The sequence below is a fragment of the Apteryx mantelli genome, chromosome 14 (assembly GCF_036417845.1).
Source record: "Apteryx mantelli isolate bAptMan1 chromosome 14, bAptMan1.hap1, whole genome shotgun sequence".
NCBI lineage: Eukaryota > Metazoa > Chordata > Aves > Apterygiformes > Apterygidae > Apteryx > Apteryx mantelli.
Genome location: NC_089991.1, coordinates 434,501 through 461,519, shown reverse-complemented (window position 1 = coordinate 461,519; position 27,019 = coordinate 434,501). Strand labels below are relative to the sequence as shown.

Here is a 27,019-nt window from a genome sequence, read left to right as displayed (position 1 = left end):
GCTCATTCACGTCCTTTTTTGGGGGGTATAAATATTTGACCCCACCTGTATTTTTTTGCATAATAATCTTCAGACACATCTTACTGAAGAATAACACCAAATAAGAGGCAAATATTCTTTGTGGCTAAGAAACTGTTATGCTGTCTAGCTGGAAATTCCCTCTAGGCTATTCCACCAGATAAAAGCTTCTCCAGACCCATAGGGAAAATCATAATACAGCTAGAAAGTTCAGACTCTGAAACAGTAACAAAGGTTTTTTCCGATTAGAGAACTAAGTAGGGAAAGGCAGCTCAGTCCATGCAGAAACCTACAAGGCTGTGTAGACTGTTTGCATTGCAAGTTGCATTGCCTCTCAGATGCAGGAGTGCTTCCTCTGTTGTTCTCTCTCTGATCCATGAAAGGGTGGTGTCTGTTAACTACTTTACTGTATTATGGTAAGTGTCAGTAGTAATGCAACCTTAATGGCAAAGTACATTATTCTAATTCTAAGTAAAATTCACCTGCACATGTAGGGCTAACATTTTGGCAGGGGAGGATTTATGTGATACAAAGGCCTTGTGTGAGGCCTCTAAATAGGTGTGCAGTTTGCCTCTGGAAAGGAATGACCTTTCCTTCAGAACATAAGAACAGTCATACTGGTTCAGACCAGTGTGTTCGTCTAGCACAGCCTTCTGTCTCTAGCAGCAGTCACAAGTAAATGCCTATGCAAAAGTAAAAACAGGCAAGCATTTTTAATACCTCTTCTTTTTTAAGTCATTATGATGTCTCTTGTTAGATTTGGCACTAAGCACTACATTCAGATTTATCAAGTTTGTTAGAAGTTCATTTATAAAGACAGCGCAGTGAATGAGAATACTAATGCATTTTGATCAATCTTCCTCCCCTGTATCACACTTTTTTTCAAAACTCAGTAATAATTTCCAGTTTTTATTATTTTATCACTTCAGGATTTTAAACAAATGCATGTGTTCCTAGATACTGTTATACTGCTTGTAACATATGTAATCAGGCTTCTTTAAGGCATCCTTTGCCTAACAAGGAGTAACTGAGTGTCTCACAGAGCTGTTTTTCCTCATAGCCTATCTGTATATACCTACCATCATGTGACCATCTGGTGTATTGTCTCGTATTGAGTCTACATCTCTGAATGGAGCCTCTCTAAGCATAAAGCCTGGTATGATCCAGACTGCTCACTGGACCTTGGAGGGCCACATTTGGGGAGTTGCAGAAAATGTGGTTCAGAGTTCTTGAGTCAGTGACTAGCTAAAATGCTACCACTCTCAAACCACAAATTATACAGGAAAGTGTGCAGAGCTGGCAAGTGTTTCTGGGCAACACTTCACAAAAAAGTAGGCAAATTTGTGTTCTTTCTTTTGTTTGTTTTATATGAAAATGAGCAGAAAGAGTTGAACTTAAAATGTAAAACTCTCTATTCACCATTTGCTCTGAATAGCTTCCTTTTGCTTGGAAAAAGAAGAGGCACTTTTTTGTCAAATGTCACTGTTCTGTGACATATGATTGTTTTCATAATGAAGTATGAAAAACATAAATTAATAGCTGGCTAAGAGGATTTTGCAGTAAGTATCAGTAAATCAATGTCCATGAGCTTCCAAAACATCTAATGAAATAGGTGAGGTATCTTCCTTGAAAAGCTGTTCTTTTGGTAGAAAATTAATTCCAGTTGCAAATGTGAAAAGCCTATGAAAATGAAACAGAAAGTCCAGCAGTTTTATTGCAGCTCTGTATGGGTTTGGGTTTGCTAACCCAAAGGTCAGCTTTATGCCAGTCAGTACATTTGTAAGTAAACAGTATATTTTTTGTTGAATGCCTTCCCGTGTTTGCACCTTTCATAATAGAAGCTTTCATCCATCAGTGTACAAACATCTCACCTAGACATAGAAACACTTTGCATGTTCTGTAGTGGTTCCCTTTACTTACAGCTGAAGGACTTCGATAATACAATAGGGACGATAGCTAAAACTGATGCAACTTGTTTACTTTGTTCCAACATATGATTTTTACTGGGAAATGGGGAACAAGTCTCAATATAGTATTGAAATTGACTGAGAAGAAAAAGGGGGGGAAAAAGATAAAAAGAAGCTCTAACATTGTAGGTGGACTAGCTAGATGCTGATAGACAAACCAGAGTCTTCACAGTCATATCTCTGTACCTCCATTTTTCCTTCTGTTGTTTGGTTAGACAATCTCTTATGCCTAAGTAAAACCTTGCAGAAACATTAGAGCAGAAGAACCCCATCAAAGAAGTCTTCTAAGACATGTCTCTAGAAGCTTTAGAGCTTCCCTTTAGAGCTTAGTCTTTCATTAGGTTTCTGCAGCCATGTTTCACATCACTGTTCTAGGCTAATGGCTGTTTCCCGTTTTCTGCATTTTTTTCTTAGGGATATCAAGCCTGACAACATTTTACTGGATGAGCATGGTAAGTACCAGTTACTTTTTAGTCATGCATATGCATAAAAGCAGAGTCAGCAGTAGTAGTACATCCATATTAGTGCATAGGTGCTTGCTCTGTTCCTCATTTTGTGTTGCACTCTCTCTTTTACTTCATAAGCAGTTTGAAACAGGAGCCTTTCCTTTTTTGTGCTTTGCTTGTTGCTTTTAAGCTTTACTTGTTGTCTTTTGGTTTTTGAGCAGCAGCATCCTGTATGTTTAGGGTGCTGTGCAATCCTGTGTTGCCGCATTATTTCTAGTGGTGCATCCGTGTTTATTAAACATCTCTGATTCAATGACTTCTATAGAAAACATTACCAGAGATGACACTTTTTCTGCTGCTGGTGGTCAGAGTTATTTGACACAGCTTATTGTAAGACTTTCTTTACAGGTGCTTAAAACTTACTCATAATGTAATCATTTGGATGGAAATGCTCGTGTAATTACAGGCTTTATGTAATGTACACTCACAAACAGAATGAATTAAGGTTGAATAGATAATCTCCACTCTGGCATTTTCTTTTTCTTTGAGCATTTGATATTGAGAGGGAGCTTGGAAGAGGGCTTGGGGCTGGATATGTTATAGATGTTGCTATAATTTTTTCCTTTAGTCTTTTCTTGGACAAAACTCCAACTATATTCTTGTGTTACTCTCTAGATTTTTTTTTCACCCTGGCAAAATTCTCCCAGTGAAGATTTGTCTGATATTTATTAGCTTTTAAGTCATCAGAAAAATACTTTGTCATTTAATATGTTCTGAAAATTCATGTAACCTGTTTTGAGAAATCTTTATTAGCAACTTCAGCAAGCTACTCGAAGAGAAAAAATCAGTACAGGAACATGGAGTATCTGAACTCATTTTAATTTCAGAGGTTTTAGTACAGACACTGAAATTCTTAAAGAATTGCCATAGCTCTCATGTGTAACTAGGTTTTCCTGGCAGCACCTGAGCCCAGACTCGACCAGTTTTGCATATGACCTCTAATTTCAAAGTGCTAGGTAATTATTTATTTAGGAGCTGTCAGCAAAGATGCTGCTGCCTTCATGTAGAATAGCCTGTCTCTCCTGTCTCAGTCAGTAGTTTTCCTTCTGTTGCCCCAGATGCAAATACAGTGGGACAGATTCTCTTCCCTCCTTTCCCCCCAGCTTCAGGTCCCCTAGCAGCTGCTCTCCCTCTGGCCAGCTGAGGATGGAGAGCTCCCAGCTGTAGCAGCAGTTGGCTCCAGCAACACCCTCCACTCTTACTCAGGGTGAGAGTGAGAAGGTGCCAGTTCACGGCTGTATACCATCAATTCCTAACTAGCTGACAGTCTCTGGTGATCTTTGGATTGGGTCTGATGCAGTCAAATTAAGGGAAGCTCTGAGCACTGAAATGTAGGTCAGCATTCTCCCAAAGAGGAAAAAACAAAGGGGAGGGGGGGAGCACTGCTTCTCTGCCATTGCATTCAGTTCAGTAGCAAATAACTTGCAAAATTTCATAACGACTCTGCAATTTGGGTTGATTTAGGGTCTAATCTAGCCTAATCTCTACTCCACTGTGACATTTTAACTGTTCGTTGCAGAGGTTTCAGAGTTTTGTTTTCTGCAAATGTACCCTTGACTTAAGTGTCCTTCTGACTCCTTGTTCTATTTCTTTACCTCTCCTTATGCATCTTCATCCATGGCAGCAAAGATGTGTCCTTGCATGCATACGGAAAGCTTTCTACACACAATTCAATTTTTTCTTGTCCCCTGAGCAACTGTTTTTGTAGCATGTTTATCTGTATTTAGCCTGGTAGATTGCGCTTGTTTTTCTGTATCTCTTTGCGTAAGGAATGGAGCTGCAGATTTCCATTCCCTCTCCTCTTCTTTCACTAGGCTTACAAAGGTACTATCTGAAAAATGTTATTTGCTAACATTAATTTTTATGATATCCTTGACTGAGACCAGTCCCCACAGAGTGTTAAGCACCTGAAAACCTTCAGCAGACAGACTAGGTTCATTTCTTTAGATTCTTCTTGCTTCTGTCTAACTCTGCCCTTTGGCCAATCTTTTCATCTGTGAAGTACCTTTCAATGGTGTTTCTCATTCACCTTTTCATATTTACATATTTACAGAGGTTCATGTTTGTGTTACAAACTGCAGTACCCTTTTTGTTGGTGTTAATCACTGACTACGTTGAAGGAGCCCTTGTATACATCATTTGATCTTTGTGTATGAGGCTTTCTGTTTCAGGTTTTTGATAGTACAAATACCTCTCATGATGCCACACATTCAAACATGTCCTCCTGCTGCTGACTGTCATGAACTTACCACACGTTTGTGTGTGTTTCCAGACAAATGCTTCCATCTGCCGTTCTAGTTGGTGACATTCGGTATTACCTTACCAGTTTCACCTAAGGGGTTAAGTGAGTCGTAAATAAAATGGAATATAAGGCGAACTTCTTTCTGCACAATAAATAAAGCAGTTGCTGGACATCAGAGATTGGGATCGCATATCATAATGCAAAAAAAAAATCCTTGGCCACCTTCAACAATCATTCCAAGCGCAAAATGAGTTCCTTTTTTAATGATAAGTCTATTGATTGGGCTCAGTGACAACAGGGCTCACCTGAAAATAAAAGAATGTAACAGATGGGAGTTTCCAGGAATTGTGATTAATTCTTCAGGAGGTTTTGGGCAGATCATTTGTCTAATAAAATTGAAAAAAACTTCATTTTTATCCATAGTAAAACTGAAGAGGTTTTGGAAGAACCTTGTAATGTCTTTGCTCAGTATTATTTCTTGTACCACAACCCAAAGGTTCTGCTCTTTCTCTATGATGGTGCTAAAATGGATGAGTTCGTGCCAATGTGGGCACTACACATATAGCCCAGATGAGAACCATTCCTGTTTACTCCAGGATTTACTTGCAGATACTCAGAGTGAACTGAGGCGGCAAGCACTGAAACCTTGTTCATTCTTACAGCCCTTTGGCCTTCATTATAAACAGTTGAGTAGCAGTAGCTTCAAATGGAGATGGCTTGAAGCTAATAGCAGACCACAGCCAAGTGTGCATATCTTTTAGTCAGTGATTACCATTAAATATCTATATAACAGGGAAGCGATGGGAGCTTATGGTTGAAAAGGGAGTATAAGAGCCAGGTCTTATAGGTTTAATTTGCAGCATTTATTCTCTAATCTCAGATAAGTAAATTAGGATACAATCTGTCCAAGAGATTCAGCACTTTACAGCTCCTACATCTCTAGCTTCATATACTTTAAAATGTTTTCTCTGTTGAATTTACAGAAACCTTGTGTTGTCTGCACAAAAGATGCTCTAGAGAGGTGAAGGAATTATGTAATAATAGAGGTGCTGAATTTAATAAGAACATTCTTTGCCTTAATGCACAGCACAGTGTGAACTGCTTCTCCCTGTTCTACCCATAGGACTCATACACGTGACCTGCATTTTCAGGAGAACCAAAGGCTTGATCTTAAAGTGCTAATTTCAAGCACATGGGGTGAGATTTCAGGAAGGACACAGTACCCAGAATGCAGCCCTCTTCTCTGGCTGTGCTCTGTTCAGAATCTGGCAACAGCTGGAGATTTTGAACAATTACAAAAACACTGGCCTCAGGATTTGACCCTAAAGCTCAGTAGCAACATCTGGTGTTTTCCTTTTGTCTCCCAGTAGCTGATGTCCCCGTTCATCCAGTCTGTTCTTTGTTCTGTAACACTGCGGTCACTGTGGAACCTTACCACACCATGCTGAGCCTTCTTCCTGCAGCCTAATTGGCATGATTTGGTAAGTTCCCAAGTGGGCTAGTTGATAGAAAACTTATGATTTATTTGAAGTGAATCATTTAAATGAGATCCAAAGAAGGGCATATTTGTGCTTGGAATATCAAATTTTTATTAATAGCCTTTATAATTCATACTTATTAAAACAGTTTCCTACAAAGTGGAGTGAGAGACCAAGCTGAAAAGAAAAAGGATGCAGGGACATAAAGGGCATGTAACTGCCCTGTCTGGATATGTCATTCTTCTCTTTCAAGTACTCCCCAACGATTTGATGTCAGTTCTTTTGCAGGTAAAGGAAAAAAGGACTTGGCTGATTTTGTAAGCAGTAAGAGACATGCGCTCTTGACAAATCAATCAGGCAGCATCTGAGAGATGTGCTCTGACATCTCAGTCATATTCTTCCAGCAGTACAGATGGCTAACCAGAGGGACCTCAATTTTTTCTTTCTTCCTTCAAACTCAAGCCTGACTGAAGCATCACAGATTTGATAAGGAAATCTATGCCTCAGTGGGACTATGGTCCCACAGAGCACACAGGTGCAGAGAATGGTATAGCCTAAATAGTGCTGTTAGCAGAGAAGTTATCCTAGTGAGCAGTATACAGAATGCCTTTTTCCCAGCCTGAGGCAGGGAATAATGAAATTGCTAATTGATAATAGAATATGAAATGGCTGAAAAGCTAGATGATAACTTTATGAAGAGGGGGTGAAGCATTTATTCATCTTTGCCAGCTCCTGATATGGAGATGAAAGTTAAATGGTTGAGACATGATCCAAAGACATTCTGCTCGGACACTCTTCAGCAGTCATCTCTCTGCCTAGTTTGTGTGGGTGGCAACAGTGTCTGGAGGTGTATTGACCATGGCTCAGTGCTAATGAGTCCAGTGCCTAACAGAGATGATCCTTGTCCCCCAAAATTTACACCCCAAACACTGAATATGCCCAGATTTGTATAAAGTATGACAGGCCAAATTCTACTGGTTCTGACTGAATTCTGATCCTCCTCCTGGTATGTCTCTAGAGGAACTGTAAATATGCCTACCTCCATCCTTCTCAGCCATAGGACATAGTGGTTTGGATGCATAGGGGATATGCAGGTACAGGGCTCCTTCCTTTGACTTTGCTCATGATCCAGGCTGTATTTTGCACACTGACAATGGGCTAATGCAGGAAGAGGGGGTGGGGAAAAGAGAGGGGGCTTCTGTCCTTTACATACTGTGTACACACTTATCTTTGAAGAGATGCAGGCAGGAACATGGACATGATAATCATTTTGGGGAAAATCAGAAGCTCTATTTTTGTTCCCTGGATTTGCCTAGCATAGATATTTTCAGCAGGCAAACTTAAATCACTCTTCTCACACCATAAATACTTGGGCAGGATTTTAGAGTTCTGCTTAAATCTTTCATAGCATCCAAACAAGACAACAGGAGTTCATTAACAAAGCATCCTCTCTTAGCCATATATAAAGGTGATCTTAGTCTGCTTTAATCATGAAATACAGCAGCAGTGAATTTCTAGCTGTTGAAGCTAATGACTCAGGGAAGCATTCTCATAGTATCTCCTTTGGTAGAGACCAGTTTGATTTGATCTCTGCAGTTAGAGGAAATGATAGCAATTCAGCTGCCCTCTGTTATTGCAGAGGAGGGTGATGAGTCTGCAGAACACAACATACCAAACATCTGATGGTTTTGATAAGTCCAACGCTGTCAAGGATGAGTGAATTCAGTGCCTTAAGAGAAAGTGCATGAGCTCAGGGAGAAACAATGACTTGCTAGCATTTAATCAGAAAAATAAGGCTGAACTAATCCAAAAGGTTCAAAAAGAGAAAATCACTTCAGTGAAGTCAGCTTTGTGTTGATTACCTGTACATGATTGGTCAGCTCACTGATTTGAGTGAATAAGCAGAAATAAATTAAGCACTTGTGGGAGGAAAAAAAAAAAAGAGAGAGAAAGAGACAAAGACAGGAGATAGGACAAGAGCTGGGTGGAAGCATTTGCTTTCTCATCCCTGAAAAGTCACATCCACTCCTTTTACTTCCTTCCCAGTTTGCAGGCAGCAGTTGTTCATGCTGTAGCAGTGAGAGCAGAAACCATCCTTACCCCACAAGAGCATTTTCATGTTTGAATTTCTTGTGCTACTCTTTTGCTTGCTACTAAGCAAAGATTTTGTTCCATTCTAAAGACATCCTCTGAGGAGAAAATGGAGAGAAGTGTTTAGCGCATGAGATTACCAAATGGCAAGCAGGTAGAAAGCCAGTGCTAAGCATACTTGGTAAGACTGAAAAATCCTCTTGAAAACAAACACCATTGGAATAAGTTCACTTGTGACTGGAGCCACCATTAGACAGGTGAAAAATGGCATCACTGCAACAGCAGCCTTGCATTAAGTATTCTCTTGCAGGATGCCTTATTTGACTTTTCAAGAGGGTGATGCTAGGTCAGCTAGGTCCTGCAGAATAGGTGATGTTCAGCTAGTATCTTTATAATTCATCTTTAGAAAAGCTAAAGTCTTCCAAAGCTGTGCTTTAGAAAGGCGCTAGTAAATCCACAGTAAAACATGCTTCCGATTGGAAATGTGAGGAACAGGCTACCATGTTCTGCAGTAGCTTCAGATTTAGAGCAGCCTTGAAGAAGAAAACACAGAATATATTGTAGCAGTCTTATGTGATAGTGCTGCTACTAATGTGATCCATTTCACATTTGCAGTTCCTCCCATTTCTGAGCAACAAGTTTGAGCACCTGCTGTTCACCAAGTTTCCAGGGTCTCAGAATTGTTACCGAGCCATTTCTAACATGCAGATTCTCTCCTTGTATGAACAGTAGTCTCTTGTGTGGGATGTTCTCAAGAAGGTCTCTGATTCAGTCTAGTGGGATGACTGGGCTTTTTAAACAACATAAGCTGATTCTTAAAGGCTCTTTTTCTAAGGCGATGTCTATGTTATAGACAGTTACTAAAACATCAACATTAGTGAATTTACATTGACAAACTATAATTAAATGAGAACACTCATTTTCCTATAGTTCTGTAATATTTCCTTCTGCTTCTTTTCTCCAGTCACTGTTTCTCTTCTGGAGTTACATCCAGACTGCATATCTCTACCCCTTTATGCCAGTCATCCTCTTATGTGTACAGCAGATTAACACCTGGTTAAAAGTTCTCTTTACCAACAGATGGGTACTGTGTACTTTTGTGCAGTACACAGCATAGAAATGCTATCAGCCAGAAACCCAAAGTTTCTGTTTCTCACCTCGGCATTTCCACATTATGCTGTAATCCCCTTTCCCAACAAAGGAGTAAATAGATGATGTTTAAGATATTTTTTCATAGTTAGCATTGTTAGCTACTGTGCTAGTACTTCCATGTCCTTTCACAGACCAAAGTAGTATTATGCTAAGTGTTGTGCAAAACCATAATCTAAGTTTGTCTGAAAGAAGCCTTATTTTCCAGACTGCCGCAATCAGCTATTTCTATTAGTCAGTCATCAAAAGTCAGAAGCGTGAGTCTTACTTTTATGAGCAGAAAAGGATTTTGATTCTTAAACTCCGAACTGATCACTGAAAGGAGGTTATGAATGTGCTATATACTGTCTATAAAACTGCCCTTCCCCTTCTCATCTTCAAACCACTTACAATGCTAAAACAAGTTATGGTCTGAGCTTAGGAAGGTCTCTCAGCAGCACTGAAATGAAACTCAAGATAGAAATAAATGAGGCTGGTTGGGAATTCCCCATCAGAATGGCTTTCATCAAAAATAGACCATTTCGTGGTATATCCTTTTAGACCGACATCAAAAGTATTGAATTCATGAGAGCGTAAGAGACCAAGATATTAAGTAGACTAAGAGTTCAAATACTTATTGCTTAAAAATATTAGGGAATATTTTTAAATATTAAATATAGTGGATTTTTTTTCAAAGGAAAAAAAATTCAGTTATCTTCCTCTCCCCCCATTCAAAATTTGGAAACAGTCAGAGTGATGTTCATTAAGTACTACTTGGAGAAGATACATCTGTAAGCAGCCTACAAGGTAAACTATTACCCATCAGTTCTCCCAGAAATTTTTTTCCTGGAAAATCTTTCCATAGAATATTTTAAGTTTCTGATTCAAGGCTATTTCTAGTATGAAATTAAAGCAAATTCAGTTACTCATTAACCTCTCTCTTTCAGGACACGTGCACATCACTGATTTCAATATTGCCACAATGCTGACTAAAGAAATACAAGTCACCACAATTGCTGGCACAAAGCCATATATGGGTAAGAACTGATAAAGATTACAGATATTTGAATTGCTGTTTTATGGGCTTGATTTGAGGGCTGTGCAGGGATAGAGAGAGTAACAGAGATAGAGATTTGATGAGAGTTTGAGCTCTCTTGTTCCTGCATGTAACAAAATGCATACATTTGTTTAAAATGAGAAAGGGAAGGGAAGCGAGGGAAAGGAAGATTCTGGAGAGGAATCCCCCTCTAGTAATACTCTAATGCAGTTGAAAAATTTGTGTCCATGTACTGATTTCACACAGTAGAACAAAGGAAGCCTACTTCAAACACTTTTAGTGACATTATGCCATACTGTACAGCTTGCTTTGGATTATAAAATAAGATAGTTACACCCTTCAGATCTCAGAGCATTTCACGAGCAGCAGTAAAGCCATGTAACAGTGATGTAAGCAGTGCTCTTACTACCTTATGTTGAGAAGGAATCAGAGCACAGATGCTTGTATTTGGTCCTCTACTAAACTAGCACAAGTCTTAGTGTTGCATCACTAGCTCAGAGTTTGTATTTTTATATAAACTGGCTGCTTTAAAAACTAGTATTACTCTATTTAGGCCAAGTGAGTGGACTTAAAACTTGGTATTTTCATGAGCTGCAGAAACCACTTAGCGTGGTAGAGAAGAGCTCAGATTCTGATGTCATGCTAACACAGTCAAGAACAGCTCTGCCAGCCAGTGTCACATTGATACAAGATCCACATAAGCAAGAGCCACCTTAGACTTTAGCTCTGATCTCTAGCACTGAGTACAACATCCTGTCTTCCAAATAGCAGGACAAGAAGAGCAAGGGCAGCTGTGGGGCTGCAGAATGCAATGATGTTGAGTGCACGTTTCCAATACAAAGGGTACACAGTTGGTGCAGAAGTTACCACCACAACTGGAAGATAAATTCTGAGCCTATTTTTCAGTCTTTTTGAAATTCCCTCTTATTGTATCTATGTTGTTGATATTAATAGATTTGGCTATTTCTACCAACAAGTGAAAACAAGCCATATGTAGCCCTAGAAACTCAGATGCACAGAAGAAAAAAGCGCACACAGGCTCTGGAGTGCTGGGCACAATCACTTCCCCAGTACTCAACACATTTGCACAGTCTGCACTGCTGTGCATGGAGCACAATGTTCTTTCTATGAAAATGTGGTACAAGCTTCCAGGTTTCTACTGTGCTAAGTAGCAGGGCTGGTTGCTATGGTTACATACTGTCCCTTTCCCCTTCTTTGATTCACAAGAAATGCAGTTGTTAGGAAGTCTTTTTTTTCCTTCCAGGCAATGTCATGGGGCAGGTCCCAGGCAGCAAAACATGCCAGGCAACAGTAGGAGTGCACATGGGTTATGTTCTCCTAGGGCAAAGTGACTCAGGAGTAGGTGGATCAGCCCTACTGCAGCCTTGAGTCAGGTGGAAGCACAGAGTTTTCAAGTATGATGGACCAAGTTTGCTGTCCTGATTCCCTAGAGGAGTGTAGAAGGGATTTGTAATGATAACTCTACTTGGTACTCTACAGAGGAAGCATAGGCTGAAATCTATTTATTCAATTGAGTCAGATTCAATTTTTCAAGCCCCTGGAGGTTAGGAGAAGTTTTCTGTCGTGCTGTTACTAAGCTGTCTCTATACCACAGTAGAGTTTCTTGCTTGTTCTTAAGGCGACTTTCTAGAGTGAGATTTTTATTGCAATACCCCATGTCATACCAGCAAAATACAGAAATCTTTAGTGCCCTCTCTGCAAAAAGTGTGTTCCCAATTTTTATTAATGAGACTGCTTTTGTTACTCCCAAGTGTTCTGTACCCTGTACACACAAGCAAGTCAGCATACACACGAGGAAGGAAGACACACAGGGCTTGCTCCCCATGAAGACATTGTTTCCCTACTACTCAAAATTTTTAGCTTTTTATTTCCCCCCCCCTTTAGAAGAACAGTGCAGAAAATTTACTTATGCCCATTTACTGGCTAGGTCAATGAAGTAGTCAGGCAGGTAGAGACCTGCCTGATACCTATCTTTCAAGCACAGTCAATAAACATACATCAGAATAACATTAACATACCTGAAAGAAATCCAGCCTGGAACATGCAGGAAATGGATCAGAAAGAAACATCTTGAGCTAATACTAAAAGAACCATTATGCAAACACTACACAGAGAGTCTTTGTATTAGATAAGCCATAAATTTGACTTTCTTAAATGAAGCAAAAACACTCAATAGCATTTCTGTACAGCTAACACAAAACAACCCACCCTACTTTCATAAGACCTTAAAAAAAAAAAATCTCCACACAGCTGTAGCTTATCCCAATCCTCTTGCAAATAACCCTTCTCCTATTAGGAGTCTCCTTTTTATCAGAATAACAAAATTGACCTTTCACCTTTGCATCACCTGGCACAATCCTTTTAAAAAGGAAAATACACACAAAACAAAAGCATTGCTTCCTGTTTTGTGAGTTTTTTTAGAACAATTCTTGCTTTCCATATCACAAAATAATCCTACAGTAATTTTCTTCTTTAATCTCAAAGGAGAAATTTATTGGCGAAGAAGGAGAAAGAGCATTTCAGTCTATGCCTCTACCCACTTCCTGCTAGTCTGGTAATTTCCTCCTTAAAAAGCTGTGATTTTCAGGCTTGGTTCAGTTAAAACTTGCTTTTTCTTGCCAAGGGTGTAGTTGGCACTATGTCCATGTTTACACTGCATATTAATGTTTCTAAAGAGCTGCTTTCATTCATTGTGTGAGGCTGTACTTAGTTTCTGCCAGATTGAAAGACTTTAAATATGAGCAAAGAGATATGAGTGGGAAGGGAACAGCTTTCAAAGAAGAAAATCTATTGAGCTCTAGTTGAAGAGTAGAGAAGCTTTCTGAGGGAAATGAGAAGATATTCAGGCCAAGTTTAGGTCTAGATTTAGTGAATTAGGGTGTTATTCTGAAGCACATTTACTATGAGATAACAGGCAAGTCCTGTGTCAGCAAAAGGTAGTATTCTTTTCTTGCTTGGGGGGAGAGAAATATTGAGAGGAAATACATGTTAGGAATTGTGAGGCTCTCAGATAACCCAGGAATGGGAGTACAGCAATGTAGAAATAATTCTGCACCAGAACAGATGGAGTTCTTAGTTCTTTATACAACACAAAAATTAATGGGGTCCAGTGAATCTCTTAGTGGTTATATAGTTATTATATAAACCATTTTGTAATCCAAATGAATTGGATTGTATTGATAGGACATTCAGCATTTAAGTTACAATGGTGATAGCACACCTGTTACTCAAGGCCATCCCATCATTTACACACATTAAGTCTTGCAACAGTCCATTAGGGTTAGAAATTATTGTCAGTCCCATTTCAGAGGTGCGGAAAGCAAAGTGCAGAGGAGCTGAAATGCTTGTTTGGATTTTAACACAATAGAAGATGCTTCATACCATAGTAATTGTATGTTTAGTTAGTCAGCAGGGTCAGATATCAAAGTGTGGTTGTTTCCAGTGCAGGCAAATATCTGGGTTAAACTGGCATGCTGTGAACTGTGTCAGATGCTGGCTCCACACCGGAATATAGCATTTAGCAGGACGTGACATCAACAGGTGTTCCTATTTAGCTGCAGGGAGTAGCAATAATACATTGCACAGCATTTGTTCTGTTGTGGCATCAGGGTGTTTTATATGCATTAACATTTAGCCTTCCACTGCCACTCTGAGGTACCTCAGTATTGAATTATTCTGCATTACAAGATTGAGACAACAGTTAAAGAACTTGACAAAGATCAAAAAATGAATTGTTGCAAGGAAACCCATGAGTTCCAATTCTTGTCCGCCTCAGTGGTATTTTGGTATAAGACCAATCTACCAACCATATACCATTGTTTTGAGGAAGAAAAAGAAATGATCAATTTGTGTCTTTGGCAGAATGATTAGGGATGCTTTCTGCATCACTGGAGCAAACATTCTGTGTTGCTGATTTCCTCTTGAGATTGCAGTAAGGCAAACTACTTTTTTTTCTGTATTTCACAGCACCTGAAATGTTTAACTCCACAAAACCTATTGGCTATTCCTTTGCTGTTGACTGGTGGTCATTAGGAATCACTGCCTACGAGCTGCTTAGAACCCGGGTATGTACCATGCAGCAGTTGTCATTGCCTATCTGTCTGTTTGTCTGTCTCTCTCTCTCTCTTTAAACACTGTACTGGAAAGATTAACACCTTACAACAGGGATGAAAGGCCTGAGCCAAATTCAAGGCTTTAAGGTTTATTACAACATAGGCAGTAGAAACCAAATCTTCATCAGAGTCCTTATGGATCACATCTAAGAGCTCCAAAAGAAACCACTGCAATATAGAGCAACTCATCAGGACAATTCCTCACTGTGTCCAAGGGCCTGTCAGTTGACATAAGCTGGGCAATGGAAACTGAGCCATCTACTTAATGAATGAGAATTCATGGAGTCTGGACTGTAATGTAATTTACTCTGAGCTCCCATCCTGCAAGAAAAAAGAGAACTTGCAAATAAAATCATATTACCATTGCAGTAAGATCGAGCAGGTTGAGCAAAAGTAAACCACAACGTGTGAATTATTAATACAGCACAATTCATGTCCTGTCATGTTGATGTTCTGCTTCTAACTCAGTTAAAGTTGGGGGCCTTGTGGTTTGGTGATTAGATGTTTTGGAAGTGTTTCGTAAAAGACATAGATAAAATTATTTAAATTATATTCTTCTAAGCAAAAGAGTGTTTTAACACCTTGTGAGGCTAGAAAACCTCCTCTTTCAGTAAGAGTGTGCAAAACATATTTGTAAGGAACTCTATAATCAGTCCTTGCAGAATGCCTAAAAAAATCATTTTGATAAATATATTTTAAGGAACAGTGAACAGTATCTCAAATTGTGAGTGATCAAGTTCAGACAAGTTAAGAGGGCATGGCTGTCTTAAGTGTTGGGTGACTGAAGCCATGTGTCCATCATAAAAATATTAATATAATATTTGAATATTCTGTTCTGAAAGTTCAATGAATTGCAGGACTGTTCATCGCATTGACTTTTGACTTGATGGTGTTATTTTCAAATGTGAGGGTAGAATGCTGTTATATATTCAAGCATCATGGCACAGCCATGATAAGATGGTAGCATTAGTGGTGGTCACCTTATGGGGGAAGTGAAAGGAAACCTTGAGTTCCATCTAGTGTCTGTACATATTAAACACAATGCATCTGACTTCATATCACAGTTTGTAACTATTATTTTGTAAAAGTATAAAACCCCATAAATACTGTAAAAATCTGGGAATCAAAAATCTTTCAAAATGGAAACACTATCCATTGCAAATTCTCTTAAGTAAAGCTGTGATATTGCTCTATTTAGAAGTTAAAAGCAGAGGTGACTGTTTACCTACATAGTAACAAATTGGTGTACTTTCCTTGTCTAGGCACATAATTTTAGATTTATTACCCTAAATAAACCTGAACTTATGCCAGGGTTGGCCTGACTCCATTTCACCTGGAATATGTAACCAGATAGTCTTCAGACACAGTTCAGATTTGTTTGCCATGAAACTGGATCTCTGGACAGAAATGAAGGGTCACTCTGCAGCTCAATGTTATACTTGGGAATTCTGTTCATTCACCTTTCTTGGGGCATTATTTTTCATATGATTTGATTTTTTTATTTTTTTTTCCCTGTAGTGGTCACCTTTCCAAAGGAAAGAAGGGAGAAATCCTGCTCCTTTCTACTTGTGACATCTCCAACATGAATAAAGAACTGAAAACATCCATACTTTTTACAGGGAATATTGGGAATGTTCTGACCACAACACTATATATAAAATCCTTTTTGATATCCCTTTAAGATACAAATATTGGCTAGGCCAAGAAAACACATGCTGCTTAATAACTCTAACCTTTGTTTTTGCCTCCTATATATCATGCTGTTTAAATGTCTGGTTATTTCTGTTGTTCTTGCTGACGTTATTATATTCTTTTGTAGTATTCTGTTTATTTCAACTGATTTAAGATCCCACAGTGACAGACTTTCAATGGTTCGATCTAGAACAGCAGTGGGAGGTTTGAGGAATGTACAAAGAGACTTTGTTTGGAGATGTCTTGCCTAAAAAGATTTCCTAAGGTGTTTAAAAAAAAACAAACAAACAGATATTAAAATGCTTTCCATGTTGTATTTTTCACAGAGGCCATACCATATTCGCTCCAACACTTCGACAAATGAAATTGCTCATGTGTTCAGGACAGCTACAGTAATGTACCCTGCTGCTTGGTCCAAAGAAATGGTGTCACTGATCAAAAAGGTGAGGGCAGCTGTGGAACTGGATAGCTTAGGAAAAGGGATATATTATATCTGGGAGCCTGCTGAAACCAGTTGAGTCTTTCCATTGTGCTTTATGACCTTTGTAGTAAGTTATGGGAATTCATTGCAAATTGTGTCCAGATCTAGTGTTAGCAACCTTCAGATGCTAGATAAATATCTAGCTTTTTATGTTATACCTGGACTAATATAATCAACTAATGGTACTGCTTCTTGGACTAATAGTGGTGAAGTTTGCATTGTCAAACAAGGTTGCTGCTAATGCATCTCTGCTAAGGATATATGCAGTGTTTGTTTCCAGAGCTTCTCCTGTAACTTTGTCTCTCTGAAATGATACAGCTTGGAACTGAATATTGATATATATCTAAATGAATCTGGGGGAAAAAAATACATAAAAATTTTGATTTGAGAGAAGAAAAACTGTTCTTCCCCCTAATTAAATGTTTTGCAAAAAAATGCTGATACTATTGAAATTCTTTGTTGCCAAGAATATTTTGCACCACTGTAATTAGTTTTTTAAAAAAACTGTTGTTGTCAAAATTGCTTCAAAATCATTATTGGAATCATTTTGATACTAAAACCATGTTCATAGTGAAGTCATATCTTCAATAAAAAAACTATTGCTTGACAATGTCAAACACTGTATACACCCAATGGCAACAAAGTTGGAATATTGTCCCCTGCTTAACAGCACCTGATTTTGCAAATTTTGGAAATTATTTAAATAGTTTTCAAATTTTCAAAGAAATATAAGTAAAAAATAGTGCTTAATATTTCTTTCATATGTTTTTGTTCTGAGTAGTACATATAATTATTTCTATCCATACTAATAAAATACTCTCAAATTTTCTAATGAAAATGTCACATCAATTCTTTGCTGAAACAGAAACACAGTGTATTTTCCAAGCAGAAAATTGAAGACTATCCCTATTTACTTAAAATTAAATGGAGCTGGAATTTCATTAAGCCTAACAGTAATATAGGGATTTTTACCACAGATGCTGTCTCTGTTGTTGTTTATTTTTTTGTTTGTTGAAAGCTTTTTCCTGAACCACAACATGCTGCAAGCCATACAGGCTGCCTTGTGAATTAATAATGCAGTGTCACAATTATTTAAATTTCCAAGTGCCCCTTTTCATCTGGTTTAACAGCCATATGTATTATATATGAGGCAAACTGGGGTTTTGTCCTGGCTCAAATACATCCTGTGAATTTTCCTATTTATTAAGGTTTAAAGCAAATGATGATTCATAGCAGACCCACATCACTCATGTTAGGACTTAAAACACAGAGATCAGTCAGGAGAAAAAACAAATTGAGTGATGTTATCATTCAGTCACTCCATCTCAAGCACCCTGATGGCGCAGTTTTTGCTTCTTAGTATGTACTGCTGCTGTTCACATCCTAGCTACAAGCACTAAAACTAAACAGGGTTGAAGTGGTCACCTTATTGACTGTATTCAGGAAGGTGGGGATTGTCTGTTTCTCCTGCTAGAATTTTGGAGAGCATACTCTTAGGAGTTTATGCAGTGTTGAATCCTAGAACTTTAGCAACAAAACTCAGTCATTTCCTTCCACATGAGCTATTCCTGCAGCATTAATAAAAAATGCTGAAAATAAGCAGTATGATTTTCATTATTTCACACTGGAGTTATGGATATGAATATTCCATTACTGGAGTTAGAAAACCAGGATGGTTTACTGATACACATTAAATTGGGAATTCAAAGGCAAGAGTTTAATTCCTCATTCTCTAACAAATGCCTTTTCTAACCTTGGGCAAATTGTTTAATATCACTGTGCCTCATCTTCTGTTCCTAAAATGGGAATAAAAGCTATTCATAAAAATAAGAATAAATAGATGTAAAGATTGTGAGTCACTTATGTACCCTGGTGAAGGGAATCTTAGCTAGAGCAATAGAAGAGACATAGCCTTTCAAAATGCCCTGTATTAACGTAGGATTGTTAAGTATGCTTTATTTCCTGGAGCTGTGTTCTGTGGAGCTTCCACCATTGTTTTTGGTAGACAAGTAGCATTTTAATAGCTTTCAGAATAATTAGAGTGGCTTTTTTTTGTTGTTCATGGCATTTATTGTTTACCAGCTTTTAACAGCCTGTTTCCCTCTCAGAGGTAACTTACATTTCACCACAGATAAAAAGTCATTTAGTTGCTGGTGCTAATCTCTTGGTTGTACTGGAGACAGGATAAGTACAATACTTTAAAAAAAGAAGAGCCAAGCACATATATATCCCTTGGTAATACAACGGTACGGAGGGTAAAATTGCTCCAGATATCAAAGACAATAAATCTATTCCTGCTAGGATGTTATTTAAACTGGGTAAGTGAGAAAGTACACAGGACAAATTAAACAGACTCTGCAAAGTCCCCTTGGAAAAAGAAAAGGACTTGTTAAAACGGAGCACTTGGATGATTGCTCACACTCTGGGCTGGCTGATGTCATCCTTCTTAGCACTGTGCTTACCTTACTAATAAGAAAGAACTCGCTGGATTGTTGTCTTCTCTGGTTGTGGCCAAGTAAGCATCCCAGTGGAAGAAGCCGTTAGCTGCGAGAGTACCTTGGCTCTTACACTGCAGTGTGTGTGCCAAACACTGGACTCTGTGATAAGCAGGATGAAACTGCGCTGAGGTCTCTGCTCTGAGCTTTGGGCCAGCGCCAGCTAAACTGCTCCGGCTCTGACAGCAGAAGAGAATTCCAAAGGCAAGTGCACTGAACAAATAAGGCCACTTTCCTGAATGCAACCTGGTGGGACAGAGTTGGGTATTTCTCCCAGTTAAGGAGAACTTTTCCCTTTGCTACAGGCCAGTGCTCTCTTGGGTCTGTAGCGATATTGCTTCAACTCTCTGAACTGTCAGGGAGGGTAAGGGTAGGACTGCCTGTCCAGGCACATGAACCAGTGAAGAGCACCCAGGGTGGAAACTGGACTGAAAGATAATGAAGGAAGACTGAGAAGAGTTAGGGCAGCAACGTAAGGAAGCGCTAGAGCATTTCATCTTTGGCAAAAAGGTGCAACACAGACTTTGCACCGAACCAAGAAGCACTGTGATCAGAGAGGTGTTTCTGAGATGTCTCCCCTTTCCCTTCCTGCTCTGAAAACAAGGAGTTGTTTGCCACCAGCCTACGCTAGAGACAAATGGCAATGGTCCCCACCAACTGCTGATAGGTTAGAGCAGGAAAAGTCATGGCCCTGTTTCTTCCTCCGTTTACTCTTCTCACATGTGTGGTGCATAGCCAAACTTAGTCTAGCCCAAATTCTAGAAACTGAAAACTACACAGGCCTCAGACTTACCCCCAATAATAAATGATACACAAAGCTGTCCTTGAGAACTTTCTCCCTTGCCTTTGTAACTACATAATATTACCATAGTATTTAAAGCATTCCCTGGGTACCTGCTGAATAAGGACAGTAGGAAACAGTATCTAGCTATCAAAGGCAAAATTGGTGCATTTTACAAAGCAACTGCTGACAGATATATATTCAAAAATCTGATTGTTATTTCTATGTCCTAGCTTTTATCTGGTGGAACTTTACAGCTGACATGTCTGTATGTACCTAATCTCATTTTATCTTTCGGGTCTCATTTCCTAATCTCTTTCATTTAACTCTCATTGCAGTTGCTTGAGCCAAATCCTGAGAAGCGTTTTTCTCAGCTGAAAGATATCCAGGACTTTCCATATCTGTCGGATGTAAACTGGAATGCTGTTCTTCAGAAAAGTATAATGCCAGAATTCATTCCCACAGTAAGGCAATTTTATTTTAAAAAAGTTTTAGTGGGTCATAGTGTCTCTGTTTACATAGTGCAGCCTTCCCTTGTGCCTTGCACCAAATCAGAATGGGAACACATTTTTTGCAAAAGCATCAGATGAAATAAGTTGCAGGAGAAAGAGAAGCAAGGGCAAAATTTTCAACTTCCTCTGTGCTGTAATAAAGACTAATAAGGGATGACCACAAAGTATGGCTGCCCCAAACTTGATGTACTCTGTAATATTCTCAGAACTTCTCGATACAGAATTGATCTTACATGCTCTTGACCATCCTGCCATGATAAATGAAATATGTGATCACAGTGCTTGTGAGCCATCCTGCACTGAACCACCTTTCTGACCAGCCATGTTTAGGACTAGGTCTCCAAATGAAAAAAAAAGAACAATGAACAGACATAGGCTCATTAGCAGCCTGGAGGTCACCACCCATTCTGTGATAACTGTTTATCCCTGGCGTGACTCTCCCTAACAAGCCCATGCATAGACACAATGCAGAAAGTCATAGGGAAAGAACAAACACAGTAAATCAGTGTATCTGATCCTTTTTTAATTGGAGTAAACCAGCACAGAAGTAACATAACCCTTTTGGAAAAAAATCCAAGGACCGTCCTGTGCAGCCTTACTCTAATTGCTTTTCACTTACAGCCAAACAAAAGGTGGGCTAAACTATGAACATTTGTTGATTGTATGTATTTTCCTCTCTGTTGGTTTTCTCTGTGGTCAGTGTACATGTGTATTGCTTTAAAACAGTTTTGCAGGTTACTGTACTACCTCCTAACATTTTGCAGCCCACTGGAAGCCCACAGCCCACCAGTCAAGAAACGTTGTTCTAGCTTTCACTTTGAAGCAGCCAGTGGGTTGAGTATAAGCAATAACCCCCCAAAGAGCAGGTAATTTTTAAAATGATGCAAACACACCTTGACAGTGTCCTCCTGGCTGGGGGAACTGATAAAAGTGATAAAATATGTAAGCAACAGGTGTTCTGGCTATGTGTGTGGTTGTAATTAGCTTATATTTTTTACAAAATTCAGTTCTCAGACACTGTCCAATTTGTGAGAGCCTCTTCAAGACAGGGATTGATCAGTTAAGACAACCTTTCTCTTTCCTCTAGAAAGGCAGACTGAACTGTGACCCAACCTTTGAACTTGAAGAAATGATCCTAGAATCCAAACCTCTTCATAAGAAAAAAAAGCGCCTGGCTAAAAGGGAGAAAGATACCAGCAAAAGCAGTTCCTCACAGGTGACAGAATTTCTTTATTAAAGTTATTTAAAGGTCAGCTGCATTTCTGAACATCTTAAATATTTTATCACAACCTCAGTAATAGCTCTTTCAAATACAAAATTGAATCTTTATTTGTTACCACTGGACACAAACACCCATAAAAGCAACATGTCCTTTGCTGCTGCAGGTGGCAGCTGACCAGAATGTTGTCAGAGGCCTGAGTTCCATCTCTGTGCAGTGGACAGACCTCAAAGAGTGGGTTTGGTTTTATGAAGCCAATATGACTTGTGAATAATTATTCAAAAAAGAAAAGAGAAGATGGGTTGGAAATGTCTTTATTTTCAAAGGAGGCTTGTTGGTCAAATCACCTCACATCAAAGATTGATTGGCCTCTCAGGGTTTGACCCTGGATGGTGGTTTGGCCCTTGTATTCATCCACTCCATGCCCTAGCACAAGCACACCATCTTCTCTCTTGGCACCAGAGCCTTCCTGTCTTCTCCCATGTCTTTTGCCTTTCCTCACGCAATGGAAAAACCTCTTTCTTTGCTTCAGCCCTGCTCCCTTTCACCTCCTTCTCCTCCAGAGTACATATCCCTAAACTTAACTTTAAGTGCTAAAAGGCCAGTTTTGTAGCCCAGTAGAAGTTAGGGGAATGCAGAATCTGTGTAAATATTTTCTCAGTTCTCATTCCTGTCAGATGGGAAGATTCCCTGAGGTTTGTAAAGCATGTCTTGTCTGCCAGTTCTCACAAACTCAGAAGCAGCCTTGAATCACAGTTGGTGATTGACTCCCATACATCAGCACAAAGAAAAACTTGCCTGGTTTTCCTGCTGTATTTTTGCATGCAGGACAGACAGTAAGATTTTTTTCAACATTCTTTCTAACCAGTAACAGAATATATCAAGGTGCAACATCTCAAGTGTACTATTTACTGCCACAGGTGTGTTTGAAAATAGTGGCTCAAAGGAGATGAGCTGTGTAAGACAGCAACAAATGATAGGAGTCCCTAGATGGAATTAAATGTGACGGGGGACTGTAACTCCTTAGGCGGCGGTCTACAAGGCTGGCATCTGCGAGGGTGTGAGCTGTGAGTCACGGTCGGTGAAGTGTGTGCGGTGGCAGGTGAACCGTGCAGGACCCATGCGTCTTTGAGGTCGCCCTTTAGCATAGGCTCAAATGAAGGTTTCAGAGGTGGCATGTGTTGCTGGGCCCAAGCGTTGGGTGTACTCACAGTGGCTCGTGGTGCTGCAGAGTGTTAGCTCTCAGGCAAAGAAGCCCAGTGCCAGCATGATCGCAACCATTCTTTCCACCAGGAGTTAGGCCTCATAATTGTTTTATTTGCCCCGGGCTGTTTTTCCCCACTGTCTGCACACAGTGTGCCCGTGGCTGCTGATGGGCCGTGCCTGAGGCGAACGCACATGACGCTGATCCTGGCCTCCTGCTTGCTTCCCCCTGGCCTCAGAGCTCCTTGAGCTCAGGAAATGAGACAGGCTCTTCCCAGGGCTCTGCGACCTGACAGCTAATAATAGTCGTGTCCACAGTACTGCATCCTAAACTCCCAAAGCACCATTCAGCACTAACAGAGACTCCCTTTGTTTTCCCCATTGGACAAGGAGGAAGCCCAAGCTGGGGCTAGAACATTTTTGCAGGCATGCAGAGATGTAGCTAAGAAACTTCATGAGTCTCTTTCCAAAGCTCCCATTTCCTCCCCTGCTGTCTGTAGTTTTCAGTTGTTGCGCAGTGTCATATTCTGTGCTGTAAGCGCCATGGGGAAGAGAGTGTCCATTGGTATGTTCTGCAGGGCGCATAGCACGCGATGGTTGAACAGTAACAACCGGAGCCCCTATCTATCTCCTACTTCCCAGTCCTGTGTTACGCAAAATTCTCTTTTGTCTCTTTATCCAATACAGACAAAAAGAGGATGCAAAAACACACGAGCTTTGTGTGCATTTCCAGATTGCTCCTACTTTTCCTGAAAAGTACCTGTAAATAAATTCTTTCTCTGAGAGAAAGATGTAAGACTGAACACTCAGTTGCAGTTTGGGGGACTATGGAGAAATCTAATAACCTTGGGGAAATTCAGCTGATTATTTAGCACTTTGCCAACTTAAATTTCTCCCATAATGTAGACTATAGGAATTCGTGTTCTCCAGATTCTGCCTAAACTGCCGTGGGTGTTTCTGCTTGTTGTGATTGATCATGTGGTTGTTTCCCTTCCAATGGTAACAGGATGGAGAAATTGCGATGTTGAGACAAGATCCCCCTGTACATGCTGTGAGTCTGTTTGGGAGTACAGCTCACTGCACAGTTAACAGAGCAACCTGTGCTCGAATTGTTTCTTTCATATTGGCTTTCTACAAGCGAGAGCATGAAATAACTCTTGAGCTGCTGCTGCTGTGGCCTCCATCAGTTTGCACTGTATTGTCTTGTACACTGTGCAAAGACATCTAGGGGTACATCCTGAGGCCTGGAAGGCTTCACTGTGGTGAACTGTTTTATGCATTTGCAGAGTTCTTAGGGTTTCTGCAATAGCAAAATTCCTGTAGGAACAAGACATATAATTTGGAGCAGGTATACATCCCAGTTTTAAATGAGAGGAGGGGGAGTCCTAATACCTTTCTCCCAACTTGCAGCGCTAAAGATATTTTGTATCTAAAGATATCTCTATCTCCTTGAAGTTGTCCTTGAAATATCGTTTTTGTGTTAACTGTGAATCTATTCCATTTCTTTTCCCATCTTTTTATATTTTCCATTCCAATGTGGAAGGCCTGCCATCTTCAAAAGCACCTAGAGATACTCCAAAGGGACTTCATTGTTTTCAACAGAGAAAAGTAAGTACTGATATAAAAGTACTGACTGACTCTGGCACATTGACAAGGCAGATCTGATAACCTTCCCAATTCCATGCAGTAGCCACAAGGTAGTATGATGAGACCAGATCTACAGCTCCCCAGCAAATACCTGCCAATGTAAATCGTTCTTGTCCTTCTCTGGGCCCTTAGCTCTCTCAGGCCTGGGTCAGGGGGTGGCAGCCCTCTGAAATAAGGCGCAAACTCATGCCTCTGGATCTGTAGCAAAGCATATTTCTTCCCTTACTGCCACTTCACTATTCCAGGATAAAGTGCTGGTCTTCAGTGTCTCCCAGTCTTATGATCCGCTACAGGCCCTGTGCCAAGACTGAGAGACCTAGGGAAGAACAGAAACTCTGTTTCTGCAGTCGCGTAGACAGTGTTGCAGAGCTGGGCCCCAGGTTTGTAATGATCCTGCTGAAATAAGGTCTTCTCTTTGTGAGCCTCTTCCGGTAACCATTCCCTAGAGACAGCCTGCTGAGTTCCTGCAGAAAGAGCTCTGAGAAGGGGCAGCTCCAAAGCAGCAGGGAGAAAGTGGTGATGAGGGGGGCTCAGAGCAGATCCCGTGTAAGAGATGCTGTAGCACACGTGCCGGGAAACAGAAGGCTCACACACAGCCTGAGAACAGTGTGCGTTTGCATTGTGTGCGTTTTCCCTTACAGCTTGAATGTTCCTTTCTTTCCTTAAGGGTGAGACACCACCACAATGAAATCCAGGAGAACATAACTATGGCAAAAAGCAGAGCTGCACATAAGGAAGATAGCCAGAACAATAACCTCTGAGACCAGCATAACCCCTGCCGGAGCCTTCCTTGTGGGTCTAGTGCACACCTTCCTACACACATTGGTGGAGCTTGGCAAACAGAATCATCCGCTGCTAGCAGGCCACTGCAGAGAGCCCAGCACATGGCTTCTGGGGCAGGAGCTCAGGCGCTCTTTCATTCTTCCTTCCACCCTGCAGCAGGTGGATCCTGCGGGTGGGGGAGACACCCTGGGTGTTGCCCCAATAATTTGCACAGTCAGTCAGAATCAGATCCTATTTTTTTTTGCCTTTCTTGGTGACAGGAATGTGACCATGTGAAAATGGATGAGACTGTAAGAATAGCATTCATCCTTTCAGGTGTGGCTAGCCTGTATCCTAGTCTTTGGTGCTGAGGGTCAGGTGACTGCCAGTGGTGGTAACAGAAGGGTTGACAGAGCATCGTTAGTAGAGCTGTCTTTGCTAGTATCAATCTCGGTGATGGGTCTGCAGCAGCACATTGGGTCCAGGCTCTTTGGAGGTCAGGGCTCTTGCATGGACGTGTGACTGCTTGTTCCCGATGGAAGCAGCTGCTCTCAACTGTGGGCTTGTGGCCCATGCACGGTGACAAAGGTGTCCTTTGCTTGCAAAGGTCTCTTGCTAACATTTCTCGAGTCTGGGCATGGAGGTGGTGATGAGCAATGATTTGATTCACTAACTGGAAAGAGGCAGCAAAGGTTTCCTGGTCATTTGGCTGCTCCCTCTCTACATGATGTTTCTTGTACTCCATTTCTCATAGAGCAGGACTGGCTTGGTGGGTGGTCAGAGCCTATGGACAGATGAGAAACTGAAGAGATAACAACCACGTACTGGGGGATAATGCAGCAATCCAGAAGCTTTTCCAGGTCACATTGAAAATCCCATCACATTAAACTACTGCAACTCATTGAATTTGATGGGGTTGCAGCTTCCAACATCAGAGGTAAATTTGGTTGTGTATCTTTAAAATAATCTGTCATTGACTGTAGGCCTGATTTAAGCAGCTACTGTTTGCAGCAAGAGCTGTGCTCCTGGTAGGGTCTTGCCCAAGACTGAGATTGGCCAAAGAATCTCTCTTTTATGGTAATGTGGGGAATGATGTTATTTAAATGCTTTGGCAGACCTTATTTTTCACCTCCTTATTCAATGTCTTTCCTATTCTCAGGAATATGATGTGTGTGTGTGATGAACTGTTTGTCTCCCATTTGCCCAGAGCTGTTCTTTATATCCCCCTATGCCTTCCTGTCACTCTCTCTGGCTAAATCTGATGAACTCAAAAATCTGAATAAAAACAACAGCAAAGGCAGTGCTCTGTCCCAGATCAACAGCCAGTGTTATTTCTGAGGTCACTTGCATTGCAAGCCAGAGTGTGTGTTTCCACTGCCTAGAGCCAACTAGGGCTTTACTGGCTTCTTAGTTTAAATGTGCTTTTTTTTCCTGCCAGAAGCTAAACTTTCAGACTCCCTCAGGAGCTACATCTTGATGGATTTGGGCCTTTTCTGACAGTCAGAACCAAAAAAAAAAAAGTCAGCTGATTGATAGTCTGCAGTAGACAGGGTGTCTTCCCAGGTGCTTGGGACAGGTTGATATGTTAATACGCCATCTTGCACTTA

General features: G+C 40.3%; 1 protein-coding gene across 3 annotated transcripts in view; it reads left to right on the top strand.

Annotated features, from left to right (window-relative positions):
- Positions 1–26,706, top strand: part of STK32A (serine/threonine kinase 32A) — a 56,940-nt gene extending 30,234 nt beyond the window's left edge. For 2 of the 3 annotated variants that reach the window (XM_013945997.2, XM_013945996.2), the window contains 8 exons: positions 2,400–2,437; positions 10,378–10,467; positions 14,475–14,572; positions 16,639–16,755; positions 20,408–20,533; positions 21,669–21,797; positions 24,547–24,611; positions 25,318–26,706. In XM_013945997.2, coding sequence (XP_013801451.1) covers positions 2,400–2,437; positions 10,378–10,467; positions 14,475–14,572; positions 16,639–16,755; positions 20,408–20,533; positions 21,669–21,797; positions 24,547–24,611; positions 25,318–25,411 — 757 coding nt within the window. In that variant the 3' untranslated portion in view covers positions 25,412–26,706. Of the gene's footprint in view, positions 1–2,399; positions 2,438–10,377; positions 10,468–14,474; positions 14,573–16,638; positions 16,756–20,407; positions 20,534–21,668; positions 21,798–24,546; positions 24,612–25,317 lie in introns of those variants that run through there. The other variant, XM_067305120.1, reaches the window with a different exon arrangement.
- The last annotated feature ends 313 nt before the right edge of the window (positions 26,707–27,019 follow it).